This window comes from Dermacentor variabilis, chromosome 2 (genome assembly GCF_050947875.1).
Source record: "Dermacentor variabilis isolate Ectoservices chromosome 2, ASM5094787v1, whole genome shotgun sequence".
NCBI classification, from domain to species: domain Eukaryota; kingdom Metazoa; phylum Arthropoda; class Arachnida; order Ixodida; family Ixodidae; genus Dermacentor; species Dermacentor variabilis.
In genome coordinates this window covers 82,472,482-82,500,423 of record NC_134569.1, presented here as the reverse complement: position 1 = coordinate 82,500,423, position 27,942 = coordinate 82,472,482, and the positions used below count along the sequence as shown (strand labels likewise).

At 44.5% G+C, this 27,942-nt stretch overlaps 1 protein-coding gene across 1 annotated transcript; it reads right to left on the bottom strand.

Moving 5' to 3' along the window:
- Nucleotides 1–825: 825 nt before the first annotated feature.
- On the bottom strand, nt 826–27,942 carry LOC142572174 (lysosomal acid glucosylceramidase-like). Its single transcript, XM_075681104.1, has 11 exons — nt 27,661–27,942; nt 20,287–20,355; nt 19,141–19,323; nt 18,416–18,643; nt 17,408–17,541; nt 13,692–13,864; nt 8,240–8,483; nt 6,627–6,851; nt 4,775–4,938; nt 4,524–4,643; nt 826–2,511 (listed from the first exon to the last, which is right to left on the bottom strand). The coding sequence occupies exons 2-11, from the start codon at nt 20,336–20,338 to the stop codon at nt 2,406–2,408; spliced, it is 1,629 nt and encodes a 542-aa protein (XP_075537219.1). The 5' UTR covers nt 20,339–20,355; nt 27,661–27,942; the 3' UTR covers nt 826–2,405.

Here is a 27,942-nt window from a genome sequence, read left to right as displayed (position 1 = left end):
TCTCTGGTACACTCCAGCCAATCCCGTGCCCTGCCAAACCCTTCAATCGCATAGGCGTTGACCTGCACGGGCACCTTTCGAGCACGGCTTCCGAAAACTGTTCGACAGCCATCGCCATCGACCACTTGACGCGATACGGGGAAACAGCTGCTCAGCCTGCTGCCGCAGCTCTTGATATAGCATCCTTCCTCCTGAAAAAACTTTATTCTCCATCACAGCGCACCTCGCGAACTTTCTATCGATAGGAGACGTGTCTTCCTCTCCGAAGTCGTAAACGCTCTCCTTGCAAAATGTCGCATCGTTGATCGCACCACCACCGCCTGCCATGCTCAAACTTTTGGTTTGACGGAATGATTTAACCACACCCTTGGTGACATGCTCTCCAAATACGTCACCTCTGATCCCACTGATTGGGACCTTATTTTGCCATTTACCACGTATACGCCTACAACACTGCACTACAGGCAACCACAAACTTTTCGTCATTCTTTCTCTTTTATGGCCGCGAACCTTCGACTGCACTCGATACCATTCTTCCGTAAAGACCCGACTCATTCGAATGTACACCCATCTCTGAAGCCGCCCGCCGCGCCGAGGAATACAGTCAGCTCACCCGTTCCTTTACAACCATCGACCTATGACAACGAAAATCTCGACGTGATGATGACTACCCGTATTGTCACGTTCTTCCAGACTCCCTTGTGTGGCTTTGCGTTCCAGCTGTTTCTGCTGGCTTTTCATCCACGCTTGTTTGCAAATATCAATGAGCAAAGGCAAGGCTCAATAGACAAGGACTGAAGAAGGACACAAACGACAGGACCGGCGTCACTCACAACTAAGTTTATTTCCGCAACAAGCCTGCCTTATGTTGGTCAATCAAGCCGAATCACACACGAAACGTTAAAAGTACAATAAAGCAATCCATCGACCACTCAGGAATCATATCTGATACAAAAGATCAAAAGAGCAAACAAGAACCACACGTGGATCAGCACGGGAAGCCATTCATCGAGCACTGTCTTTACCAAACCAACGGGTAGAAAAAACGAGACATAAAAAATACCGTCTACGCTTCACTATCAGCTATCCAAAACATAACACCTTTCAAACGCCTAAGGTGCAGTCAGTGATAAAACCCGCACGACTATGGGAATGATGACCAACGAATAACACGGAAAAAAAATGGCGTCTAAGTACAGCGTCTGCGTCAAAGCTAAAATCTCTAATGGTCACTCACCTAAAAAACTGATAAAACGTGTGACCGCGCGAAAAATGAGCCACGTGACAAGCAATGAAATGGACAAAACGTAATTATGGGGTTTTACGTGCCAAAACTACGATCTGTTTATGAGGCACGTTCCGTTGCAAATCCGTTGCTAAGCATTAAAAAGTGATATTACCATTACGTAAATTGAAATTATTGTGACATCTTGCAGACAAAATTGATGTGTTATACACTTCTCTTGAAAATAGCACTAATTTTGTAACAGGACTTTTGTGAAAGCTTCGTAAGCATTGCAACCGTTTCGCGTAGACTGTAAACTTCTAACGCATTAGTTTGCCTTTGATGTTCTAACAGATTTAGCTTACAGAACTGCCAATATCTGTCGTTGGTGCCGAGTAACAGATTTGTAAAGTTTGAACTTCATTATTGCTATCGTTGTAACTTTTGACACTTGTAGAAAATTCGAGGTCACAAAGTAAAATTCTGCTTTTTATAGTAGGCATGATTGAGATTTTTTCCTAAATGCAACAAATTTCCTTGAAATTGGTTCAGGGGTTATCTAGTAAAAGCTCTTCTGCGTTTCGCATGAATTTGAATGGGGAAATCGGTGCTGGTCCTAACATAAGGCTTTTTCTAATATAATCCTTGAAACTACTGAATGCAAAAACGCACACTCATTGCGACACTTAAGTAAAGAATATAAACAAAAATTGTCCCGTAAAAGCACAAGTATGCGCAGCTGTTGAATATTCTTGAAATATTAAACAGCTGTTCATATTTGTGCGGACAGTAAAGAGAAAATTGTGCCCAGAAGCCTTCCTCTAACAGTGAGAGGATTGAATTTACTTCACTAGAACGCTTTATTTGCTTTTTTGTGCTTTATGTTTGACGTCAATGCATTCTCTAGTTGTAACGTAACTTAGGATAATAAGACAGCTTGTCAGAAACCTTATGCCCCTTCTGTCCTTAGTAGCATACGTTCCTTATATAAGTCGCAGTTTACTCTTAGAGACGCTCTAATATTAAACGAAGAATTTACAGCAATAAATATTGCGCCCTACTGTCGCATTGAATTAACCTTTTTTTCGGCAATTGGGAGAAGTATACAGCGGCATGAACGCGAGGAAAGGAAATACTTTCGGTGGACGAAAAACGCGACTGTTGAGGGCCGGCGTGACAGCTATAACCGCCAGATAAACGTTGTTATCGACCGTTCTTCTATGACTTTCCTGATGTTTGCAGAATCATACTTGTCTTTGATTTCGAGCGTGACTCTTTCTTCGCCTCTGAAAAGTGAAAACAAAAGAAGAACGTTTTCTCAGTAAGGGAAGCAAGTGTACTTTCAGCGAAGTATTTTTAAAATAACGGTACAAGGAATGTATTTAGTGACCTATGTAATGGTGACAGCTGCTCCTTTTCCCGTAATAACAATGACAGTAGGTCAGATATTGTTACTGCTTGGCGCCAAATGATAGTTGTCACTTATGAAATCACTCCACCGTTGCCTTCGTCTTCGTCTGCTTATCCTCACACTGCCATTGTACGCGTAGTACGCCTCAAGCCGTATCGGGTCCCGGAGACCCCATTAAACTTTGTGTCACACTTTTCCCATGTAATCAGTGTTCGCGCGCAACGAGTCGATACTTTCGCCGCCGAAGAGTAGTTTGTGTAGCCGGTTATCCTGCGGACGTAGAAAAAGAAAACTGTTGAAGTGTAGCGAAACAGAAAGAGGAGGAGGTGGTGGTGCCTGTTGGTACAACATTTTTGTGGTGACCTCGCCTTATGCCTCCACGTAAATGGTGTGGATAGACGGCTTGTCCTAACATCTTTCCGTAACATTTCCCTAAATTAAAGAGTAACGCCACATGTTAGGAAAATCTGAAGCGGAGTGTGACAAGAAAGTACAAGAAGTGCACATATATTCATGCCCATACTGCAACATACAAACACAAAGAGGTGAAGACATGCCAGGAAAGCGCCGCAGTGAGATCTCAAATAAACCACTACAGTGACATAAAAAAGAAGCCACCACACAAGTGGACAATATTCTGCGATTCGAAGGCGCCACTGCAGTCTCTACTGTCACCTTTACGGCGCGGACCACACGAACGACTAATATTCCATACTACAGAGACGTTGCAACATATAAGTGATGCAGGCCATGAAATAACCTTTCAGTGGCTTCCAAGTCACTGCGGGATTATCGGTAATGAACGGGCGGATCACGCTGGCCGCTCAGCCCATACTGAGGAGCGTCACGTCCCAATTCATCTTTCTAGAACTGACGCAGCAAGGAAGCTCCGCGTACTTCCTCGGCAGCGCACCGGGTCGAAGTGGAATGAGCCACATTTAAGAAATACGCGACTGTACTCACTTGATCCCACACTAAGTCTTCGAGCGCCGTCACAGCTTCGCCGTAGAGATGCCACGCTTTTATATCGACTTTGGTTGGGCGTTGCGTTTACCAAAGCCTATGCATTCCGCATAGGGATGACCGACAGCCGAACCTGTGACCACTGCGGCCATGAAGAATCAATTGGCCATATTTTGTGCGCCTGCCCGCAGTACAGTCTACAGAGGGCATGCCTTCGCCACGAACTTGACCAACTGGACGACCAACCGCTATCCGAAAAAAAGAATTCTACAACATCGAAAGGACCTACCGTCGCAGAAGAAGGCCGTGCAAGCGCTACTGCGCTTTTTGCGATCTACCTGCCTGTGTGAACGACTTTAACTGGGACGCCTTTTGTGTGTGTGTCTCCAAGTGTGCGTGCTTTTTTTTTTCCTTGTTTAGCGTTTTCTTTTCTGTCATCTTTCTAACCCCTATCCCCCGTCCCCAGTGTAGGGTAGCAAACCGGAGACTCATATCTGGTTAACCTCCCTGCCTTTACTCTTCGTTCTCTCTCTCTCTCTCTCTCTCTCTCTCTCTCTCTCTCTCTCTCTCTCTCTCTAAAAAGATGCTTTGAGTACATCGTTCACTTCTTTGACCAGTTCTGCAAAATTTACGTTTACGTATGCGTCGCATGAATGTAGCACGGGGTAGTGTTAAAATAGTGTTAGAAAACCTCCTATCAGATATTGTTCAGTATAAACCTCAATAAATCATTAACGTAGAACATGAACGTGAAAGCTTAAAAAAAAGAAAAAAAAAAGAAAATATAACAGTTGCTGTTGCTTCCGCTAAACAAACTGTCCGACACTGTGCGTGTGCTGCTGACAGAAATCCTACGGCACTTACTTCAGGGAAAATATAAACGTAATTAAATAAAAAGGCACAATAAAATGTGGCGATGCTCACCTGTTGAGGACGATCACAACGACAGCCGATTCTGGTGTCAGGAAGGCTCCGTAGCTAAGGTTCTCTGTACTTCGACCAAGACGCAAGTCAATCCTGATACTGCCTCGCGGGAGAAACTTGCTGTAAAAAAAGTAAATGATCAATTTCTTTTTTAACATTTTACTACTCTATATGCAAGGGGGCTCTAAAGCTATTGGAGTGGTGGAGCGAAAAAAAAAAGGAAAGGAAGAATTTACTTGGACATGGGATACCTGAAGTGGCCTAAGGCGTAGTACATTGGCTGTTTGTAGAACTCTTTAGCAGTAGCGTTCACTATGATGGGCGCGTCGACGAAATTCCTAGCCCAGTTGGGGCCGCCTTGAGTATCCAAAGCTAGGTTCCAGTCCGTCCAGCCGTTAGCCCAATGATTAAGATTCTGTAGGTCGAGGAAAGAAGAAACAAAATCTACCAATGTGTTTCGTGAAAATGGAAATGATGCGAGTAAGCCAGCTGCCCTTTACGGAATGCGCACCGCGAAATGGTTCGTTTTGCATGCTTGGGTAACTTCTATGATGGAGCTTGAAGCCCCGTTTGATCGAATATTTTTATCTCGGGTTGAGGTTAGAAGACACGTTCTGAGGACTGAGAAAGTTGTGAGGTTGCTATTATCTTCAGAAAAGCTGGAGCAATTGAAACGCTCTTCCTACTTGATTACACCAGCGTGTTTAAAGCATGACGTCAAATCAGCTTGAAGACACCAGGAAGTGGCACACAGCAAATATATGCCGCAAATGTGGTCCAAGTTATCGCTCCTCAACTCTTCGGTGCACATAGAACTATATGGCAAATAAACACGCATTCATAACTAAATTTTACTTCTTGTCGCGTGGGGGTGCCAGTATGCACTCTTCTTTCAGCCTTATTGCTGGTAATTTCAGCAGTAACTCTGCACCACCGTCCTGTCACCTGTGGTACGAACAGTCTGTGTGTGTGTCACTTCTAGCTAGAAACCAATATGCTACTGTACCAACTCGCCCAACTTTCTATCCTTTTGCATTTGTTGTTGTTGTTGTCTGACAACATTCGAATAGCCTCTCACGCACGTCAATGCCATGGTGGTGTGAAAGTGTAAAGAAAATGAAATATTATCAAATGCAGAACTAGCTGGCAGAAGTTATAGCGTTGCTATTTATTTGAGGAAGCATAAATATATTTATGGCTGAAATAAATGATGTACCGAAAAGCAGGGAGGGTGACCAGAAGGAGTTCCGGTTGGCTTTCTTGCATGGCGGGAGGATGTGCGGGGATAAAGAGAGAAAAAGAGCGTAAAGGGAGAGAAAGAGACAGAAGCACAAACTAAGCCATGTACGCTATATACAGCGTTAACAAGCGACGTTCATAAGGCCTATCATGTAGGCTTGTAGAATTCAGGTACTCGAACAGTGCAAACATTGCCTTCTGCGCGGAGTTCCTTTCGCGGGCATTTACCTCGAGCTTTTATTGTGATAGCAGACGAATGTCCGCTCTATCCAGCGCTGTGCACATGACTTACCTCTCAGCACTAAACATCGGGGGCAGACACAGAGAAGTTGTGTGAGTGTCTCGTCGCAGCTACAGGTGTTGCACCTGGGCGCGTCGGTAACGTTAATGAGGAAAGCGACACCGTGCCACAAACGGTATAATATTGTATGTTCACGTCGCGGTAACTCGGGAGGTAGACGCAGTTGTAGATCCGGGCACAACAAGACGTGATGAAAGCGTTCTCACAGGGCCAATGCTCATTAGCTCCAGCGCTGCCGAACCGCCGCATGGAGTCGAAACAGTGGAGTCGAGACACATCAACCGCGCTTGTGATCAACAATCGGGTGGCTTTGTGGCACAATTACTCTGAGAGATAAGAGCTCAGGAAACCATTGAAGCATGGTGTTTACGTGTGTCGACCACCTGAAATATCCTTACTTGCTGTCAAATCTAACTCTTTTTATTCACTAGTGTTTTTACTGGAGATAGATGAGTGACGAAGATATCGGTAGGCTCTCGAAGCCCTGCCATAGTCTCCTAACTGCGTCGCGTGCGACTTCGCTGCACATATTTCACTCTTGTAAACAGGAGAGGCCTCCTCACCTGGAGTATGTCGGCGGCGTACTCCTCGGCGCGGCTCCAGCTGCCCAGCATCACCTTGTACTCGCGCTCACTATTATAACCTGTGCAGGCCTCAGAAGGCAAGATAAACATTCCCGGGTAGCTGTTATGTACCATGTTCAATACCCAAGGTCCCATTAGCCAGTTCTTGTACCAATGTACAGCCACTCCACTGACGTATTTGGCTGCTTCACGGTCGCCCAGTACCTGTGGACCAATACGTGGACAACGTGAGAGCGGGAAAGGGCGCTGGCATTACTATGTAAAGTTGATCGCATCTAATTTCGAGGCGGCGTTTGGACAACACTTCAAGTAAAATACGCTTAAAGCTTACTCAGTGATGGAAAATAAGACATCGGTCTGGCAACCGGCAGAAATGTACGCAATGTTGATGGAAAAAAAACCTGCCTATTGAGGCGTAGTAGATGTGTCCAGTAAAGGCAGCTTTGATATACGAATGATATGTACCTGAATTATAAAGCTTCCGTAGGACTTTGTGTTCTTTCTAAGGACGGGAAAGGGTCGCTTACCTAGAGATAAGAAAATAGCAGTCGAACTATGTAGGCTAGCTTGCATAAATGCATTCTAGGACAACACATAATTTTACCTGTTGTTTACCTTTTCTTGAAATTTCTGCGTACATGATGTGTAGCACTATATATGAGTGAAAGGGACAGGTCAGTACGAGAAGAAAACCTTAGAACTGAAATTTGTTTTACATCTGGATGTGGCCAGGTGACTACATACTATACAGGGAAATTACGAATAGGTACAAAGCCAACTTTTTAGGAATTAACTTATTTCCAGCCGTAAAAAAGTATAATGAAGTCACGTCTGCTTAGCAGAAATACTAACACGCACTGCTTTCTAGATATCCATCTTTACTATGTTATACAAAATACACTGGTGCTCCACTTAAAAAAAGCCTTCCTATAGTAATTCAAGACAAGTATAACTGGAACGCCAATGCATTTTTAGCGGATGTTGTTGACGGATACATCCAATGTGGTGTTAGTATTACGATGTTTGTTAAACAAGTGTGACTTCACTCCTACTTCAATAATGGAATCGCTAAGTGTGGGGAATAATCATAATGTTAATTAGTAAATATTTTAATTCGCTACAGTGCTGACAACTTCCGCTCTTTGCAGAAATCCCCTTGAAAATGAAGACAGAACACAATTTGGCACAGATGATTTTTGAAAAATCTGCAATCATGATGACGATAATAATAATAATAATAATAATAATAATAATAATAATAATAATAATAATAATAATAATAATAATAATAATAATAATAATAATAATAATAATAATAATAATAATAATAATAATAATAATAATAATATTTTGCGCGTGCTTTACAATAAAACTTACATGGCAGACAACGCCTGTTTGCTATTTTATTGCGCAGTGATATGAAGGTTTCCGTGCTAAAATATTATTGGCCGTACAGACTAGTGCGATATACCACTTTGCTAAATTACAAAGGCGTCTGTTCCAACTCGAAGTCGTTCTTATGAGATGGAGCAAGGGCTCCATGACCTGAAAGCTGTTAAGTAGAGTCCAGTCAGGGAGTGTAATGAACGCACCACGTTTGCCCAGTACCACATTCCAATACGGTTGTCGTCGAAAATCATGAGTTTCAGCCTGTGCGGGCCATAGCCTGCCTTTGTCAACTCCGGCCCAAGATCGAGTTTGATGAAGTCCCTCTGTGTTTGAGGCGTGAAGCCCATAGCCTGCCAGGGATACAGTGGCATGATGCCGGACGTTGGCTCGTTCTGCGTCGTCAGACCCCACATGGGAACCCCTTGTCTCTCGTACTCTTGGACAAACCTGGAAAGCACGCGCATTGAAGGAAAACAGCTTTTACGATGCTGCATTTCAAGAACGACTTGCATTTATTCGGCGTTTCGGGGCAGTGGTGCGTGAGTAAGCTCAATTACTTGCAAATATTTTTTTTCTGAAGTTACGCCTTTACAAAAGCCCGGTTTTAACTATCAATTGTATGTGCTAAAAGTGTGATGTATCAGATAACTCGATATACCCGAACTCTTCTATAATTGAAAAGAGCTCAAACGAACAGTTGTATTGCGTTCCCTTTATATTGATGTATTATCTCCAGTGGATAAAAGGAACAAGAATCTAGTTATTGGACAAATGTGCGCGTATTCTAGACGGTAGTTATGCCTGGGCCTTGAACTGTTTCACCAGTGTCACTGTGTAATTGCTTATCATATATACGCTTCTGGCACGCTTCCGAGAATTACCCCAAGCGGCTTTATGGCGATGGTATAGCGGGCGCCTCTTCGTACCATATATCCAATGTGAATTATATTATGAAGACAATTATTTTACGTGGTTATTGGTCAGTTAGTTTTTTTGTGTTCGAATTAGATAATAATTCCCTTCATCTGGGTTCATTACATTCGGGTTCGAATGTACTACAGGTCGCACAATGTCAGATGAGGATATTCAAATTTTCCTGGAAGGGCGTATTGATGACGTTTGCCACGTTAGCCGCGTGCGAGTCAAGCACATTATAGGGAAATGAAACGGAAGGGGGGAGAGGGGAATAAAACACCTCAGTACAACCTGAATTGCCGGTATTTTAAGGTGAAGGCCTTACAACTCTAAGCTTCAAGGTCGCGTTGTGAGGTACAGAAAATCGGGTAATCGTGCCATGGCTCGCGCGTTCGTCGTCGTCGTCTTCCACATCGCTTCCACATCGATGCCGCTAATAATGCCAAGAAAGCAGATTTAATTAATATACAGTTGATTAAGGGACTTGAACCCACGACCTCTGGTATTAATTAGGGCGGAGTTGATTGAGACACAGTAAATAACATAGAGGTAATTAAGGCACTCGAACTTACGACATTTGTCGGAGTCGAACCCACGATCTTTTATGTTATTTAGGGCCAAGTTGATTAGGGTACAGATATCTAATGTAGCTTTAATTAACGCACTCGAACCCATGAACTTTAGTTGGAGAAAACAATTAATGAGACGTAACAACGCATTCGAATGTCAAGTAATTTAATGGATGTCTCTAGAGCGGGCAGGCTTTCGCCCTCTTTGGCGTGTGCCAAAGTGACTCGATTTTTCTTCATGAGGATGATTAAAAAGTGTTTCGAAATTTTCATTGAGATGTGCGGTCAGTGCTTCAGCTGTCTGCTGCTTTCTCCCCAGCGTATCGATGCGCGGTGCATGAACATGAACACTGCGGGGCGTTGCACGCTGCATAGAATAAAAATGAGCGCAATTGTGCGGCACATTTGGCTGTATGTCATTTGATTAACCGCTTCACTAAAACTACGCATAACATAAATTCTAAAAAATTCTACCATGTGCGTTAGACGTGAAAATTTCTTTCTGTTTTTGTTGCATTCCTGCTCACGACATGTTATTATCCCGGGGTCCTGTTCTCTATTTTTTTGGGCCCACTCTGGTGCGACATTGTTGGGCAGCCTCTAGCACGCGCTGGCATTTACGGAGGCATTTAGTTACTTGTCCTTTATTGGAATGAGTGACACAACCATGTGTAACTCTTGCGGAAGCGAACAAAGTGTTGAAAACTTTTTGTGCCTTTAACAATTGTACGACGTCAAGCGCTAACCTCTCCAGACAGCAGTAAACCTGCCAGATCACAAAGACACTCAGAAGGTCTCATATAAACCGTTTTTGGAAACCTAAGTTGTTTCACGGGGGGAGGGGGGGGAAGAGGGTTATCATAGCCGTACGCTTCGCCATGGCGGTTAAGGCAATGATAGAATTACTGCAATATGCATATGCTTCTGCAATCGTTTATAACACATTGCGCACACAAATGTTACCGTTCTCTCTTTTGTCTTTTTACTCCCCTCCCCCTGTGCAGGGATGAAACTGCGTATATCTGTGCGTCTGGGTACCCTCCCTGCCTTTCATCTTTTCTCGCTCTTTCTCTTGAGCCTGCTTTTTCTAGAATTGAATTCTACTTATTTTCGAAGCATTGATCAATAAAACTTGTTGTTAGCTTGCAAGAAAGTACGCCTGTGTCTGGGCCTCTAAGTGGGAATTACTACTATTAAGCACACGAAATAAGTACGAGTGTGTCCCAAAAGTTCATGCAATATGGAAGTCAGCAAGAAAAGGGGAACAGGGTGTAGCAGCGCCGCTCTCTCGCTCTCTACACTCGAAAGGACCAAGTTGACCTCGAATACGAGCGAGACGGCTGTATTACGAGGCAGAATTTTGCGTACACTTCTTTTTGCGACACGTCTTTAGTGCTTTTTCGAAAGGGAAATCGACGAACGGACGGAACGAAGTACCAACATCAAATATCTTGTGAAATTCGGCAAAATGTCACAGAAATTCATGGACCGTTGCAAAGGGCCAATGGAAAGTACGCCCTAACGAACCATGTTCAAATTAGTCCAGCGATATTGAGAAGGTCGTGAAGACAATCCAAGATGAGGGCGCCCCATCAAACACTGATCATGTGCATTCTCTTGTGCGCAGTTACCGTCAACTTACTGTTGGAATGATAGCAGAAGCCCTTGGTTTGAAAATGTCTTTCGTTCGTTGGACTTTTTGTGAACATTTTGAAACACTATCTGTTGGAGCCCGCACGTGGCCTATATGAAACGGTGCCTGACAGCGACTTCCCAGTAATTTAAATACTTGACAGGAAAGACGTGGTTGATGTCAGTAGACGCAATGCTGAAACTCTACAGAGCTCTCTTTCTCGGTTTTTTAAATATATAGTCTACCTGTACTGAACAACACCTGCAAGACAAATATTCGTGTTCTGCAGGCAGCACAAGCTCAAGCACTCAGAGTTTGCCTTGGTTTGCCTAGGTGCACGTCAACAGAGGCAATTATAGCGATTAATCGGTATCATCCAATGCAAACTCAAATTACGGTGGAAGCCCTGAGAACGCACATCAGACATTCTGCACGTGCCCCCTATCACCACCTTGCGACACTACTTTCAGACAGGAACCAAGCATCATTCTCTAAAACTATCGTCAAGTACAACGACAAACTTCGCTCGGGCTTCACCACTGCATCTAAACCATCGATACCCCCCTGGTGGCTTATCAGCCCCACGGTACATCTCAGTGTACCAGGAATCGGGAAAAAGTCTGAGCTGTCATCGCTTGTGCTGAAACAGATGTCTCTCCTTCTTCTGCACGAGGGGTATGCGGTCAGTGTAAATATTTATTCTGATGGTTCCACAAACATCCAGTGCAAGTCTTGTGCTGTGGTTGTCCCAGCAAGAGCTATTATCATCAGCTTTAGGACTGACCACCCAACGACATCGACATCTGCGGAACTAGCTGCTCTTCGCGCTCCACTTTGTTTTATCAATCGGGAAGCACCTCGACAATGGTGAATCTTTAGTGACTCAAAGGCAGCCCTACAATCTGTGCGATCAGCTCTGCGTCGCGGGCCATACGAACAGATCGTATTTGATATTAGATGCCTACTCCATACATCACATGAGAAAGGACACTACGTGATGTTTCAGTGGCTGCCAAGTCACTGCCGCGCCACAGGAAACGAAGACGCCCATAATAACGCTCGGGCAGCTCCTGAAGACACACAGGAAGAGGCCGTACCGCTTTCACTGTCCGACGCAGCCAGCACACATCGAGTGCTTGCACAGGAGATCATGCTCTCTCTATGGTGCACACCAAGCAGCCAGACCAACTGGAGCAATCGTCAATACCACCTGCCCTCTCTGATGCATCTCTGTATGTTAACTGGAATCCGCCGAAGAGAGGCCACTCTGCTTTATCGCTTATGGCTAGGGGTGGCATTCACGAAATCTTACTCATTTCGGATTGGAATGGCTGACAACGTTCTCTGCAATGCCTTTCTTTGCGAGGAGAGGCTAGAACACATTCTGTGCGACTGTCCTGAATATAATGTTCAGAGACACTCCCTGGCGTCCGTTCTAGCGCACGTTATCAATAGACCTTTGTCAGTTGAAACGATTTTCACATGTCGCCGACAGAAGACATCGCAGCTGAAGGCGACGAAGTGACTACTTCGGTTTTTGAAAGAGACGGGCTTGGGCAGGCGGCTGTGATAGTGATGTCACGTAACACGCAAGAGTGACGGAGTGTAACTGACGACATGTGTGCTGTGCTATGTGCTCTCTCTCTCTCCTCCTAATCTTTCATCCCCCCATCCCGCTCCCATGTGTAGGGTAGCAAACCGGTTGAGCTAAACTGGTTAACCTCCCTGCCTTTCCTTCTCCACTTTTTCGTTCCTTCCTTCCTTGAAACACAAAATTTTTCCACCAAAATGATGCCGAAAATACGGACTGCTGAGCAAATATAACTACGATGAAAAGAATGTTGCATTGATGGCAAAACGAAGTGCCAGCTAAAATCGAATTAAGACCATCTCAGGTAGAAGAAAGGCCTTATCGCGGTGCCAATAACTTTTTGTTTCTCCCATTTTCAGAATGAATGTGTCCATAAATATCGTAGATGCAATGACCAAGATCAATGTTTGTGAAAGATAGCACGTAGCAAGTAGGTTGTCTCACAACGTCTAGCATATTTACCATGCGTCCTTGCACAGAGTCATGCATGTACTCATAAACGGCACATCCGTGAACAGGTACAACCTTTTTCTTATTGCCACATTTCAGCGTTGATATCTTACGCGCAACACAATGGGTACAATACAAAATGAAATGACATATGCGGCACAGATGCGGATATGACGCAGTGGGATTGTACGCTGATACCCATAATAATAATAATAATATTTGGGGTTTTACGTGCCAAAACCACTTTCTGATTATGAGGCACGCCGTAGTGGAGGACTCCGGAAATTTTGACCACCTGGGGTTCTTTAACGTGCACCTAAATCTAAGCACACGGGTGTTTTCGCATTTCGCCCCCATCGAAATGCGGCCGCCGTGGCCGGGATTCGATCCCGCGACGCTGATACCCAGGTAAGGCTACAGCATATACGTAGAGTAACTTTTTTATGGGAGAACATACTCATACAAAGTGCCTATGAAGCTTTATGGACACTGCATACCTGACAAAGTACTTTGCCCAGGTCTTGTAGAAGAGTCCTCCCGTTCTTCCTTTGAGAAACCCTCGCCCCACCAAACTTTTGCTGGTTTTCATCCAAGCGGGGCTGCTCCAGGGGCTTCCATAGAACCAGATAGGCTTGGTCGACATAGACATCGCTCTTTTGATATATGGAATCTGCAGAGAATGTCGTGTCAATGGTTGGCTTTGTTTTACTAAATCACTAAATTAGTCGAGTTGGGCGGAAGCTTAGCGTTTCGGTTCATGCGGTCAACTTATGTGGCTTTCAAATTCTTTAACTTGGGTTGTGCGAATATATGAAAATTTCGAATACGATTCGAATGTTATATATTTATTTTATGTGTGTGACTGGAAAATAAGATTTTTTGGCAGTGCTTGGGATATTCGACATGAAAGAACATATGAACCATAGGAATATTTAGAGCGCATGCAATCTGAAGCAACAGCTTCCATCTTGTAGTGAAGCTCATCGACATAGCCCTATGGTGGCTTCGGACATAGTTCACTGTTATTCGGACAGAGCTGGCTGCTTTTGTTTTCGTCCAACTACCAGTGCATGCCTGATTTCGTGCAAGTTCGCACACTTAGGCCATAGGGATGGTTTCTGCGGCCTCCGTCGCTGAAAGGAAGCTCTCGCGAGCGTAAATGTCACTAAATGGGGCAAGTGCACATTCTTCAAACACCTCGGGGCGTTAGTAAGCAACACGGCCGATGAACGCAGCGCAGCCAACAAGCCCCTTTCGTCCTCCCAAGGCGGAGTCGAGACAAATAGACTTAGCAGCATGACCGGGGGCCCAGCTTTAGTCCGACAGCGACGACCAAGACGGAAGAGTCGTTCGGAAATAAAGTTTCTATCTCACCGAACGCTCAGCTAATGAACGCGATCGCTCCTAGTCCAGCCAGACCGTGTCTCTCCGTCCGCACACCCATCTCGAAACTAAGCTGGGTAGGAGGAAAGGTTACGAAAAGCTATGCCGGTACCACAGACACTGAGAATCGATGTTATGCGTAGCATTTTATGCATAGTTGGCTATCCAGTATCGGTTGTAGTTCTTCAAAAGGTTACTAGATGGACAAACTTGTTTGTATAAGGCAAGCAGTTGTGTATGACTACGGTAGCAAGACCACAGCGACCGTGTATGCCTACATGATTCATTTGTTGTACTTCGACGACAAAAATGTTACAACTTGTAAAAATGTACAAACCTACATAATTAATGCTAGAACGAAGGGCTCTTGTAAGGCCCTTCCGTGCAATGGACAATATCGCTGGCAATTTTGTTGCTTCGCGTGCATTTGCGCTGCTTTCGACGCTGATCGGCTTGTCGTGGGATGAGCGCGCCATATCCTCAGCGGTGCGTGGCTAAACTAACTTTATTTTAAGAATGTTTGATTCCATAGGGTATACATGCAGCCTGACAGCGAGATCATACGTCTAGTGTGATCTATTTAAGTTTCTATCTTAACGAGGGTCAACATACTTTATTGCCCTGGCAGCCAGTTGTAAAACAATTGACTGTGAGGCCAATATGCGAAGTATTTACATGGACATTTGTTTATGTAATCTGATCATGAGTTTTTGTCTTTCTGCATGAATTTTTCTTTTTTCTTCTTTTTCTGAACAGCGCTATGTGAAACGCATGCTTTCGGTAGACCGCTACAACGTTGGCCTGTGTATGAGGTGGCGGGGTTCCGCTCATGCTGCAACCTGTAGCTTTCTTGCCTGGCCATCCTCGGAAGTTGCAAATTAAATTAAACTAAATTCAGTTCAATTCAAAGGTTTCTTTGCCTCCTATCTAGGGTTTGCTGCGGGAATGTTTTTACCGAGGTGCTAGCCAGCGACTGAAATGAGTTCTAGTATCGAAAGTGGCAATAAATCTCAAGAGTAGCGTTAACCTTACGATTTATGCTAAGCAGACATCACTTCCACACCGCATTGCTTAAATCTTGCGTTTTCAACATCTATCCTTATCTGACTAATCAGAAAGCGTAGTTAGCGTATGGAGTAATTAGCCATTTATTGCTGAAATTGTTTTGCTGCTAATTCCGTTTACAGCCGCATAGTGTAGCTACGAAAACAGCGGTTACCTACACATGGCCGGTCTCTTGAAGACAATGCGTACTTACAGCGATTGCCGTGCACTGGCTTACGTAGCTCGATAATATTGCTATACACACCAGTATATAGGCACAAACGTAGCTGTGAGTGAACACCTCACTACGTAGTAGACAATAAGAAAGGCCTGCGCATTTCCAGCAAACTCTCGAAATAAAAAGAATCTAATCGACTACTTTTTTTCTTCATTGCGTGTTAGTGAAGCATGCCCGCGCGAAGATGGGCATTAAGAAACCTTCCAGCAATGCAAAACAGTGCAGCGGGGCTAAAAGAAAATGAAAGTTCGTAGCATGCAAGGCGTTTCAGCTATCTTATAGCCACTTTGTTACTAACTTTCAGCAACCTTGTAAACACACGAAGTATACTTTACTGATTTGGTAGCATTCGCATAGCTGTCTTTAAGACCTGGTACATGTTGCTGAAACACGGTGTAGCCAGTAGCCTACGCCTTTAGGCTAACAAATTTTAAAGATCTTGTGTGTCATTTATTATTGCGATAGCAACTATATGGTGACTTCAGGCGCATTCTTGCGCCTCGGCGTCGGCGTCGCTGTTGCCGTGATGTTCCATATAAAGTCCAAGGGCGATAACACCATCGCCAGGCCCCGTATGCTGTATGTGCGACTGAAAGGCCGTGAGGGAAGCCGACGATCGCGGCTCAGTCTGACGCGCTCAAAGGAGGAAAGCTGAGGGTAAACGCGCCGTCTTCCGTCCCGTCAGAGGCCATGGGGGGGATGGTAGGGAGAGATGGGCGGAGAGGGGGCGGCGTCGTTTTCCGGCAGCAATTGCGCATTTAGCGTCCGCGCGCAATGGGAACCGACGATCGCGGCTGATTCTCGCGCATGCAAGGGAGGAAAGCGGGGAGGCAGCGCGGGAAGGAGGGGGGTGGCATTCTACTCCGGCAGCGACTGCGTACTTTGAGCGCGCCATATCTTGAAAGCTCAGTTTGCATTGAAACGATAGACAGCTCGAAGGTCACTTCGCCCGCTGCTGCTGCCGCGCTTGCTCACGCCAGCGTTTGCACAGCAAGTGTCCGTGGTCATTGAGTGTGATATGCTCATGCTTGTTTGTGCGCGCTGACACCATGCTTGCTAACTTAGTAAGCGAATGTTTCCAAGTTTATATGGCCAATAAAACTGCTATCCTTACTTCGTGTAGCTGTCTACTAATTTGCTATCGCGATTGATGCTTTGCCCTTCGGGCGAAACTGCGACGTCTTAAAACACTTGGCGTCGTTTTTTGATAAGTGGTCGAGACATTATTTGTCAACAGGCAACGATGCCAGTCCACCTTTCTGCAGCATCTTGCTTCTTCAAGGTTGAGGTGTGGTAGTAGGATGGTGGTTTTTCATATTTTCTTGGTTAACCGGGGAATATTTCTAGTGCTTTAATTACGAAACGATGCGCACCAAAATGATCACATCATGACGAAATTTAAACGAAAGCAGAGAAATAATAAACGCGATATTAGTCGAAGTTGTTTGAATGAATAACACTGTTTGAATGAATTGCATTATAAGTGTGGTTAGCTTTAGGTCGCGCTTAAATTACTCTACGCACTTCAAATTAAAGATTGATCGATACCTTAAGCTGAAAATCTTCCTCGGTGAGAGTGAAGTTGAGCAGTTTGAAGTCACCGGGGAAATCGTCGTAGGTGTACTTTCGCACTGAGAAGTCAGTACTGGCCATTGGGATCCGGCCAATGATGTATTCAAGCCCTGTCGCCAAGCATAGAAAGTATGAATGCACAATACGCTCAGAAAACGACACCGAAATGCAGTAATTGGCTTTTTATGTCTATAGTTACTAGTAACTTGGATCTGGCTACTTCTCGGGCGTCACAATGGGATATGCGTGCCTGTTTCACTCCAGTTGCATATAAGAAATATATGTAATTTAATTTGTAATATATGTAATTTACGTAAGACGCTTTCTATATTTTCCAATTTTTTTCACAGAGTAGTGCAGGTCAATATTTTTAGAGCGAAGCAGGAGTAGAGAATATAGGCGTATAGCCTGAAACAACGTAACGGAAACGCTATACAAAGTGTGAAAAGTAGGCACTGCTATGCAAGGAGTTTCAGGCACAAGATACAATGCAGGCAGCACAACAAAATTACACAAAACCAGACCAAATCAAAGGTCTTAAAGCAAAAATGTTCAATTGAGTGGATAGTATTATCAGTGGTAGATACGTTGCGAAGGAAAGAATTTCATTCAGAGTTACCACAAGTGTCTCAACTAGAAAGACAAAACCTAGAAGTTTGGTCAGAGAACCGAAATCATTGATCCGAAACCACGATAAAGCCAGCCGACCAAAGCAAGAATATAACTTCTGTTCACTCAAACTGCGTCGAAGGACGACACGTGGTTTCTAAGCAAATCTACAAACTGTGGTGAAAAACCTGCATGGATGGTACTTTGAGCCTTATACAACGAGCGAGTTCGGTGGCATGTGCCACCATTCCGTTTCAAAAGCGATGCTCATATTATCATCGTTGCCATCACCAGGTGCAACGTCTATCTCGGCCACACGTATTAATTGTGCCGCCCATTGTCAAGAAGCTCTTCGTGAAGATGTCGTAGCGTTACCTTCTTTCGAATAATACGACTTGATAATGTCATCTTGCATTCTGTGTGGCAGGTTTTTCAGATTTATTCCCACGGCGTCGGTGAAGGCACCTCCAAACCCAAATATGCTTTGGTACCTTTCTTTTTCGTTTAGCACAAGAACCACAGTGCTGTTTCCGTCACCACGATTATCGTTAACGGGTGGATTTATTGTTAACTGCTGGACTTCCTTTTTCTCTCCTGGCGAATCTGTCAAAAAAAAAAAAAGAACGGGACAAACCAAGAAAATTGTGAAGGCAGCTAATTGTACATATTTGCAAGATGGTTTCCATGAGCGCCGAACGCAAGTTTCGTTCACCACTACATGTAGCATTCTATCGTTTCTGATAAAATCGTAAGACTGATGTAAATTATCCCCAAAAGCTGATCATTCTTTACTCTTTCAGAGATAGCATGAAACACGCTATTGTTAGGGTCAACTCATTTGATCAACTTTGGCACGCAAATTTTTGATGAGCTTGGAAAACCTAAAGATCAATTGAGAAGTACACCGTGCATTTATGAAGGTTTATCGCTTTCGGTAGCAGCGTGGTAGTACCAGCATAACGCTTCAGTAAACGGAGGAAAGTTCTGATACTACACTACATAAATTTTAATGCCAACCATACTTTAAGAGGTGTATGTAAAAGTTAATAAGGTACAAGTTTGTTGGGGATTGTTTGAAATATGCCGAAGCTGTAACTCACTCATTGAATTGAGGGGCAAGATGGTTCGGGCGAAACGGAGGCCAGCCTTGTTGCTCTCGAAGGCAAACACTTTGCCTCTAGGCGGAGGTCTTACGTCGCCGATGAAGTCGCAGTGCGTCATGCTGCACACGCACACAGGGCTGCCAAAGCCATAGTCCCTCGGCCAGCACTTGGGGTCTGCGCCTTTGATTCGTAGAATATGTGTAGTTGTTTAAGCTACGTACAATCGTGGAAACATGAAACGCGAACAAGACAATTAAGGCATAACAAAAGCGAAAAATGCAATAATTTCATGAGCGGCCCTGTCTCAAGTAGTCCCCCTCGAGAGGCAGACTGAGCCTTTATTCACCGGACGTAGAGCCGCAATGTCCGGATTGCGGCGAATCGTACTGCTCGCTAGCGCACATGCCCTGGCAATGCTCCACGTTAAGCGGCACCGTGTTCAGCAAAGAAGAAGACTGTGTGGACGCCCTGCGAAGCGACGACCACCAGACCCAGCTCCGGGCCGCCCAGAGGGCTCACGAAAGGACGGAGGCTCACGGGCTTCCCGTCCCAACGTGGGTGCGGCCCGCAACCCCTGTCGACCACTAAACCAAGAGTGGGTGGGGAGGGGTTCCTCAGGACTCAATAAAGTTATTTCGTCCTTCATGAGTGGACTTTTTTTTTTAAATAGCGGCGGTTCGTTTTTCCTTGAGAAGCACGGTGCACATATGACACGTTCTAGCTTTAATTCAGCACGATGGTGTGTTGCTCAGCTCGAGGAATTTTTTTTAATTTTATGGTACTAAATTCCATTTTCTGATTGGCTTTCATTTGCGTACGACTGTAGGTCAAGCCTTTCAGTGAACTGTTCCCAAGTTCTGCCGTATAATAATGTTTACTCGGTAGCTGACAAATCTGCCCTTACCGAAGTGCCCTCGAATACCGAGTTAGAAGGTAATGTAGACCTTTGTTCCAAAATCATGCTTCTTCAGAATATCGAGGTGTTGTAAAAGGATGTGGGGATCTAACTATAAGCTTCGTGGATGCAAAACACATATATAGGTAAACTGTTGTTGCACCATGGTTTAGCATATGACAATGTGGAGAGTTTCAGAGCTGGCTTTCGCCTTGGAGCTTCCGGGTTTCTATACGAGCAGCACTTACCTGATATAACGCCTCCCAGTGTAGCCAGGGCTATCAGTAAATATTCTCCCATGGTAGAATGGAGGCGTCCTGGGATAAAAAGAAGTCGCTGTTCAGTAAGAACTCCGTGGGGTGTGCATAACGTTTTTACTTTACTCGTGTTGAAATTGAGCTAGAAAAATAAAACTCTCATCTGGGCCGTGGCTCACATTGCATGAAGCAGATTTCGATCGATCAATCAATCAATCAATCAATCAATCAATCATGGAATTTATGTACGCCGTAAGCAATAAAATGTTATAGCGGAAATAGGGGGCCAGAGAAAGCTGCACCTGCACAGTCAAATTAAACTCTAGTCCCCAAGCACTAGCAACTGCCGCACCACTTGCATTACAGTTCTGTTTTGCTAACGTATTGTTAGAGATAATTTTAATAACACTTGATCAAGTGATGGACACCGGCCGAAAGAAGTAGTTAAAAGAAGAATTACACGATATGCAAAGCACAATTACACAAGTTAGCTGCTATTTCAATAACACTTTGCACTGAAAATGGCCGCATTGGCCTCATAGCTAATCTTCATACAAGGCGGACGTAAATGCGAAGGTAAGGTAATAAATACTTCTAATCTTTGAGTGAAGTGTCACGCCTTCCTATTGCAAATCAGCCAAGTGTCATAGTAGATCCATGTTTCAGTTTTTAGGCGCGGATTGAGGATAACTGTTACATTGACGCTAGTTTTTTGCTGTATGTATGAAAATGACATTTACAGGCAGTTTATCTACCGTATGCGTAGTGCCCCTTTGTATTATTGCCACTGTTGTCACTGATTGGAAAATGTAAATGAAATAAGTTGTCCTTGTAAAAATATTGCAAATTGGGCGAGTCCGGAGGTATTCATGATGATAAGCGTGCAGGAACACGAACACAAAAATATTGCTTTGGACAGAAATACGAATACAAGAATAAAAGAATGTTGTATGAGCAGCAAGATCAGCGTACTTATGAAGTCGCGGGAGCATACCACATTCTAATGTAAATAGGCGCGTGTAGTCCCTCCGTTGCGCTGCCACAAGAATAAGCTACGTCTTTGTATTAGTCCTGATTTCCTGTATCGCGAAATGCGACTCAAAAATATTTTAAGACTTCGCATCTTTAATTTCTTCGGCGGCAGCTCTACTCCGACAGCGGCTGCGTATGGCCCTATCTCGAAAGCGATTTGCGATGGATACAGTGTCTAGTTTCGCCGAGGGCTGATAGCTTCATGTGCGCTGTGTTCTCGCCGCTTAGCACGTGCTGAAGAGAAAGCATCGTTTTGACAGAGAGTGTCCGCGCTCGTCGAGTAGATGTGTTTATGTTTGCCTGTGCGCTTTTGAATTTGCTTTTAAATGCTTTTGAATTTAGTTAGTAAGCGAATGTTTACAAGTTTATACGGCCGATAAATCTGCTACCCTTATTTCATATAGGGGTCTCATAATTTGCTATCGGAATCGATGCTCGGCCTTGCGGACGAATCTGCCAATTTTTTGTTACAGTGCAGATAAATCTCCCTCTCCATCTCATCTTCACCACCGAGGATCGCCACATCCATAAAAGCAGATAAGTCGGACAGAGACTTCACCGAGTAGCTTTCTTCTTCAAAGAAGATCGTTCGTGCACCTGAGAGCGTTTACTCCACAGGATGCAATACGAAACTTAAAAGACCTACTATATACGCGTAATACTGCGCCAAATATAGCGTCACTGCTTCACGTTATGGGCGAAACTGCAGCGTTAAAGCTAAAATGTTACATGTTGTCCGGAATCCCGAAAGAATGCAAAGGAATATAATGGACAGATTATTTATCAGCCTATTTTGTGATGCCCCGGCAGGAATTAATATTGTTACGGAAATACGAAAAATCCCCGTAGAACCACCTTGCGTTAATATCTTCGCAAGCGAAAGCTTTGTAAGCGCCCTTCAGGATATCGTATTGTGAACTAGCCTCATTATCATCATCATCATCATTATCGTCATCATCATCAGCCTGGTTACGCCCACTGCAGGGCAAAGGCCTCTCCCATACTTCTCAAACTACCCCGGTCATGTACTAGTTGTGGCCATGTTGTCTCTGCAAACTTCTTAATCTCATCCGCCCACCTAATTTTCTGCCGCCCCCTGCTACGCTTCCCTTCCCTTGGAATCTAGTCCGTAACCCTTAATGACCAACGGTTATCTTCCCTCCTCATTACATGTCCTGCCCATGCCCCCCCCATTTCTTTTTCTTGATTTCAACTAAGATGTCATTAACTCGCGTTTGTTCCCTCACCCAATCTGCTCTTTTCTTATCCCTTAACGTTACACCTATCATTCTTCTTTTCATAGCTCGTTGCGTCGTCCTCAATTTGAGTAGAACCCTTTTCGTTAGCCTCCAGGTTTCTGCCCCGTGCGTGAGTACTGGTAAGACACAGCTGTTATACACTTTTCTCTTGAGGGATAATGGCAACCTGCTGTTCATGATCTGAGAATGCCTGCCAAACGCACCCCAGCCCATTCTTATTCTTCTGATTATTTCAGTCTCATGATGCGGATCCGCAGTCACTACCTGTCCTAAGTAGATGTATTCCCTTACCACTTCGAGTGCCTCACTACCTATTGTAAACTGCTGTTCTCTTCCGAGACTTAAACATTACTTTAGTTTTCTGCAGATTAATTTTTAGACCCCCCCTTCTGCTTTGCCTCTCCAGGTCAGTGAGCATGCATTGCAATTGGTCCCCTGAGTTACTGAGCAATTAGTCACACATACAAACTTATATATTATATATTCACCTGATGTGTATCTACATATGCACATGTTTATTGTTTTTCACAATTATTTTCGTTAAGTGTTCATACCTTCTTCTTTTCTTTTATCCGTCTGATTTTCTTCCGATGCCCCCTTCAGTCCGGCGCTGTTAATATTTCGTCTTTATTTTATTTTTATTTTTTTTTCGCGACTGCCGTGGTCTCCGAAGTTCGCACGGGTCAGAGGCCCGTACCGGCAGCAGAGCAAGTGGTACTTTTGCTCAGCCACGGCCGGAGTGGACTCCGTGCGCGTTCCCCTCTTGAGGCCTTCGCAAAGAGAGGGATTGCCATAGGCGGCCACTGGCAGCGCTGTTGACCAACCCCCGCTCAGCCGCTCAATCCCATCGCGGTGAGGCGGTTTCAACGCGACGCGCGTCGGTAATCGGGGATTGTGCTGGTTGAGGTTTTTTGCCTTTGTCATTGAAAGAACACTGTGTCAAAGACATCGTGCAATGCTTCTGCAAATGACACGAGCTCTGCAAAGGTCGCAGGAAAACTCTTTATTCTGTAGAGGAAGCGTCGACGTTAATAGAAATTTGTGTTTTACGAGCAAGAAATGTTGACGAAAGCAGCACGGCTTGCACGTTCTACCTTTTCAGGCATGCGTCCGTATGTAGAGGAAGCATCGACGTTAATAGAAATTTGTGTTTTACGAGCAAGAAATGTTGACGAAAGCAGCACGGCTTGCACGTTCCACCTTTTCAGGCATGCTTCCGTATCCTAATGACTGCGATATTATCAATCACATAGGTGGCTTTAAACAGGGACACATTGTGAGTACACGCCCCTAAAGTTGTGCAGCAGTAAAAGAAGTTTTAAAAGGTGGGCGCCCGCGCTCTAGTGGTGAGAACATCTTGCTTGGGAAGCTAGGGTGACGTTTCTATGGTGGCAATACATTGTGTCGCTATATTTATTCCATGCTCAGCGCATTACAATTGACAGTCATCGTCAGATGGGTTCCGCCGAATTTTTTATTTCTTTAATTTATTTCTAGTGACATCGAGCGTCCCAAGTTCGCCATAAGCGGCCAGAAACTGACATACCGCGAAGTGGGGAGAAGAGTCAAAGAAAGCAATCGGTTTAAAATATTTTTCGGTTGTGGAATAACTGATGAGCTCAACAAACTTCACGCTTACTACAACCAGGAGACGATGGCACTCGTCGCCGTTTCACCGCCAGGGAGCGCCACAGGCTCCTCCTCCACAAACAGAGACGGCTCAGACAGGAGTTGTCATTTAATACAATATTCTTATTCTTATTCTGAATAACTAGCGTGCGTTATTAAGAGAGTGTGATACAGTGTCGAATTATTGATATACCACGAGATTTAATTCCTTTTTTATACTTATCAGGTTTTTTCTTTTCAAGCGTATTTATTTGTATTCTAATTTTATTGGTTTTGGGGGGCTATAGATTGTCTTTAATGCGTTATCATTCTTTATGCACTTCACGCACTCTTCCGGGACTATCTATCTATCTATCTATCTATCTATCTATCTATCTATCTATCTATCTATCTATCTATCTATCTATCTATCTATCTATCTATCTATCTATCTATAATATCTATCTATCTATCTATCTATCTATCTATCTATCTATCTATCTATCTATCTATCTATCTATCGGGTATTTCGTCGACGGATGGTTAGCACATCGGGCTGCTGTACTGAGGTAACAGGATTTGAAACCAAACATCGGCCCAACTTCGGTCACTGAGCATGTGACAATGTGTACATACACGCCACTCTTCAACGAAGCTCTTTGACGCCGACGTGGGTCCTTGTAGATGCTGGAATGTTCGACGAAGCTCTTTGGCGCCGACATGGAGCCCTGGGAACGCCACCCTCGGTCTTTGCCGCTCTTCAATGAACCTCTGTGAAGCCAACTTGGGTAACTAGGAGTGTGTCATTGGAGAATGTGCCGTTCTACAATGACGAAAAAGATTCTTTAATATTCGCCGATGCCGAGCGGAATCCGACACGCGTGAGAAGGGCTCTTCAAAGACAGCAACCCGACGCATTAGCAGGCTGTGCCACAAATACAATGAGTATGTGCCGCTTTTCAATTAGCGCCCTTCACGCCAACGCCTCGGGTTCGCTGCTCCATGAATGCACTGGGTACGTGCTGCTCTTTAATGAACGTGTCACCAAATCTGGTCACTTAGTATGTGACGCTCAGCGTGCGACAAACGGGGGAACAATTCTTAACGTTCGCAGGCACCGGCGCGCCACGTTTCTCGTCTCGGAGGCCACGCGCGGACTTCTAGCAGCGCCACTACGCGGTGGAGCGTGTCCATAAAAAGCCGTGGGTGAGTGGCAGCGTTGCGGCATGACGCGTTTCTGAGCGTTCTCAGGCACCGGCGCATTTGGATGCCACCTCGATTTTCGAGGCTGCCGCTCTAGATGGCGCCGAGTAGTACCTGCCTCATACATCATTCGGTTCGGCGTTGGCAATACGTTATGTGGCTATGTTGATTCAATGCTAACGCATTACCCTCGACAGTCGTCATGAGATATGTTCCGTCGGTTTTTTCAGCCTGACGTTAAGCTTAATTATATGTTTACGCTGTGTTTGGCTTCGGTGATATCTAATGCTTTTTGATTGATTTGTTGAGTTTGGCTCACTGTCTCAGCACAGGTGCTATGAGATATTCCCTTGCACAAGGCTATTGATTTATTTCGGCATGTTTTTGAAACCTAGTCAAGACGCAGTACGAGGAATTTCTTACACTACGTCCCATTGGAATGCGGCCGCCGCAGCACTGATCTTCCTACGTCGTGTATGTTAGAGCGACCTACTCGTGTCCAGAAGCAGAACGTGACAGCAGAAGGTGGAGTCAATGCAGGATCGCGTTTCAAAAGCGTCGACAACGTCCTCACCAACACCTACACAGGGCGTGCACATGGCGGGCACCGGATCTCTTTTCAAAACTGTCGCGCCTTCGGCGTGGTGCCATTGAGACCTCACCAACATGTGCATCCAAATCTGTTTTCAATATCATCAACACTCCCGCGTCTCCAAGTAAGCCACACTGTGTTCTAGTATGTAGGCTGTTGTGCACATAAGGTTTGATGTAGGTTGTGGATGGCATTGGGATAGGAAGCAGGGTTAACCCCTTACTCCCTTACCCCTTTTCCCCAGCACAGCGTAGCCAGCTGGTCTGCGAACTGGCTAACCTCCCTGTCTTTCTGTCTTTTTCTCCTCCTCCTCCTCCTTCTGCTTCTTCTTCTTCGCACAAGGAAGCTGTCACCGACTTTGACAATCATCCACGACGGTTTCTGCCGCAATACTTATCACAAGGGAGCACGCGCACTTGAACATATTTCTTGCTCTATGTAGCACACCGCTGCAATAGCTGTATGCAAACTCCCATCGGTAAGTTATTGCGTAACTGGCGCTATGCTGTGTTGGTGTTACAGCGGCACAAACTGCCTTTAAGAACCTATAGGAAGATTACGTCGGACCTTCAGCTGGGACACAATGGCAACAATGCACATGGTATATACACCAAGTGTTTTTTTTTCTTTAGCTGCACCAATTGCTTAAAAAATTGCCTATGGTTATAGCGCAATTCTAAGCCTTGAGTTATATTTAGATTGCCCGACAAGTTTGCTGTTACTTCCACGAGAAATCGAAATATTTATTTCAATGTTTAAGGTTATTGCACTAATTAACTTTAAGGAATATTTGCAGCGCATATTTAGATTTACGAGTTGTAGCCGGTGAGTTCGCAAGGAATAGCCGCTTGGAACAATTTCTCAGAACAGCACCAGTTTCGAGGTAATAATTCCTACAGGGTCTGACAAAATTCGTTGGCATAATATATAGTTTTTTTTATGCGCTTCAATACACAAAACAGCGTTTCCTTGAAAACGATAAGTGCAACAACAGTGGATTTTTACCTCAAGTTTGACAACGCATATCTTGAAAGAGGCGCAATCCTCAGGATTCGTTTCAAGTCGATATGCCTTAAAAGCTCACTAGCTACAATTTGTAGATTGAAATATGTGCCCCAATGTAGTTAATTAAAGAGCTAATGAATGTAACTGTGTTAATTATTCAACTAAAAATTTTGATTTATTGTACAACTATTGGCCGCCTCATCGTGTAATCTAACTCAATTGTTAGAATTGTGCTATTTGCTGCAGGCTATTTTGAAAAGTTTGATGCAGCTAAAAAAAAAAGAGCCTTATATAGTTCCTTTTGCCTTGAGGTACACTTCCTGAAGTTTTTTAAGAAGAAATTTTGACTGCACAGTGAAATTATTACATGTGTTCTCCGGAACTAATTTAAGAGAACATACCCACTATTTTATGAACGTTCTTAGTTTCCAAGATAATAGCCGCCAGATGCAACCATTGGAACACCTTTCTTGCTGCTTATGCTTTTCACATAGTCAGTGATGCCACGTCATAGAGAGAGCGATAAAGAGAGAGGTGAGTCATAAGAGAAAGGCAGGGAAATTAACCAGACTGAGCCCGGTATGGGCTACCTTGCACTGGGAAATCGGGAAAGGGGATTGAAAGAGGAGAACTGGCCATACCTGCATGCTTTGTCAACGTGCTTACCTTTACACAAACCTCGAGGTTTATACCGAAGTGCAAGGTTCAGGGCACCAGAAGCCGGTTTTGGACGAAGCTGGCTTTCTCTCGGACGGGTTGAATCTCCTTACCAGAGAAAAAATGGCTCGTTTCTATACACCTTTCTCGCCAGTAGTACGGGTTGATATGAGCGCAATATCACGGCAGCTTTATGCTTTAGCCATCGGCAGCCTAAGCAAACTTGAATGCAAACTTACGACCTTTTGCAGTGAAGCGCATCGAGCTCTCACCTGGTTTCAGTATACTCGG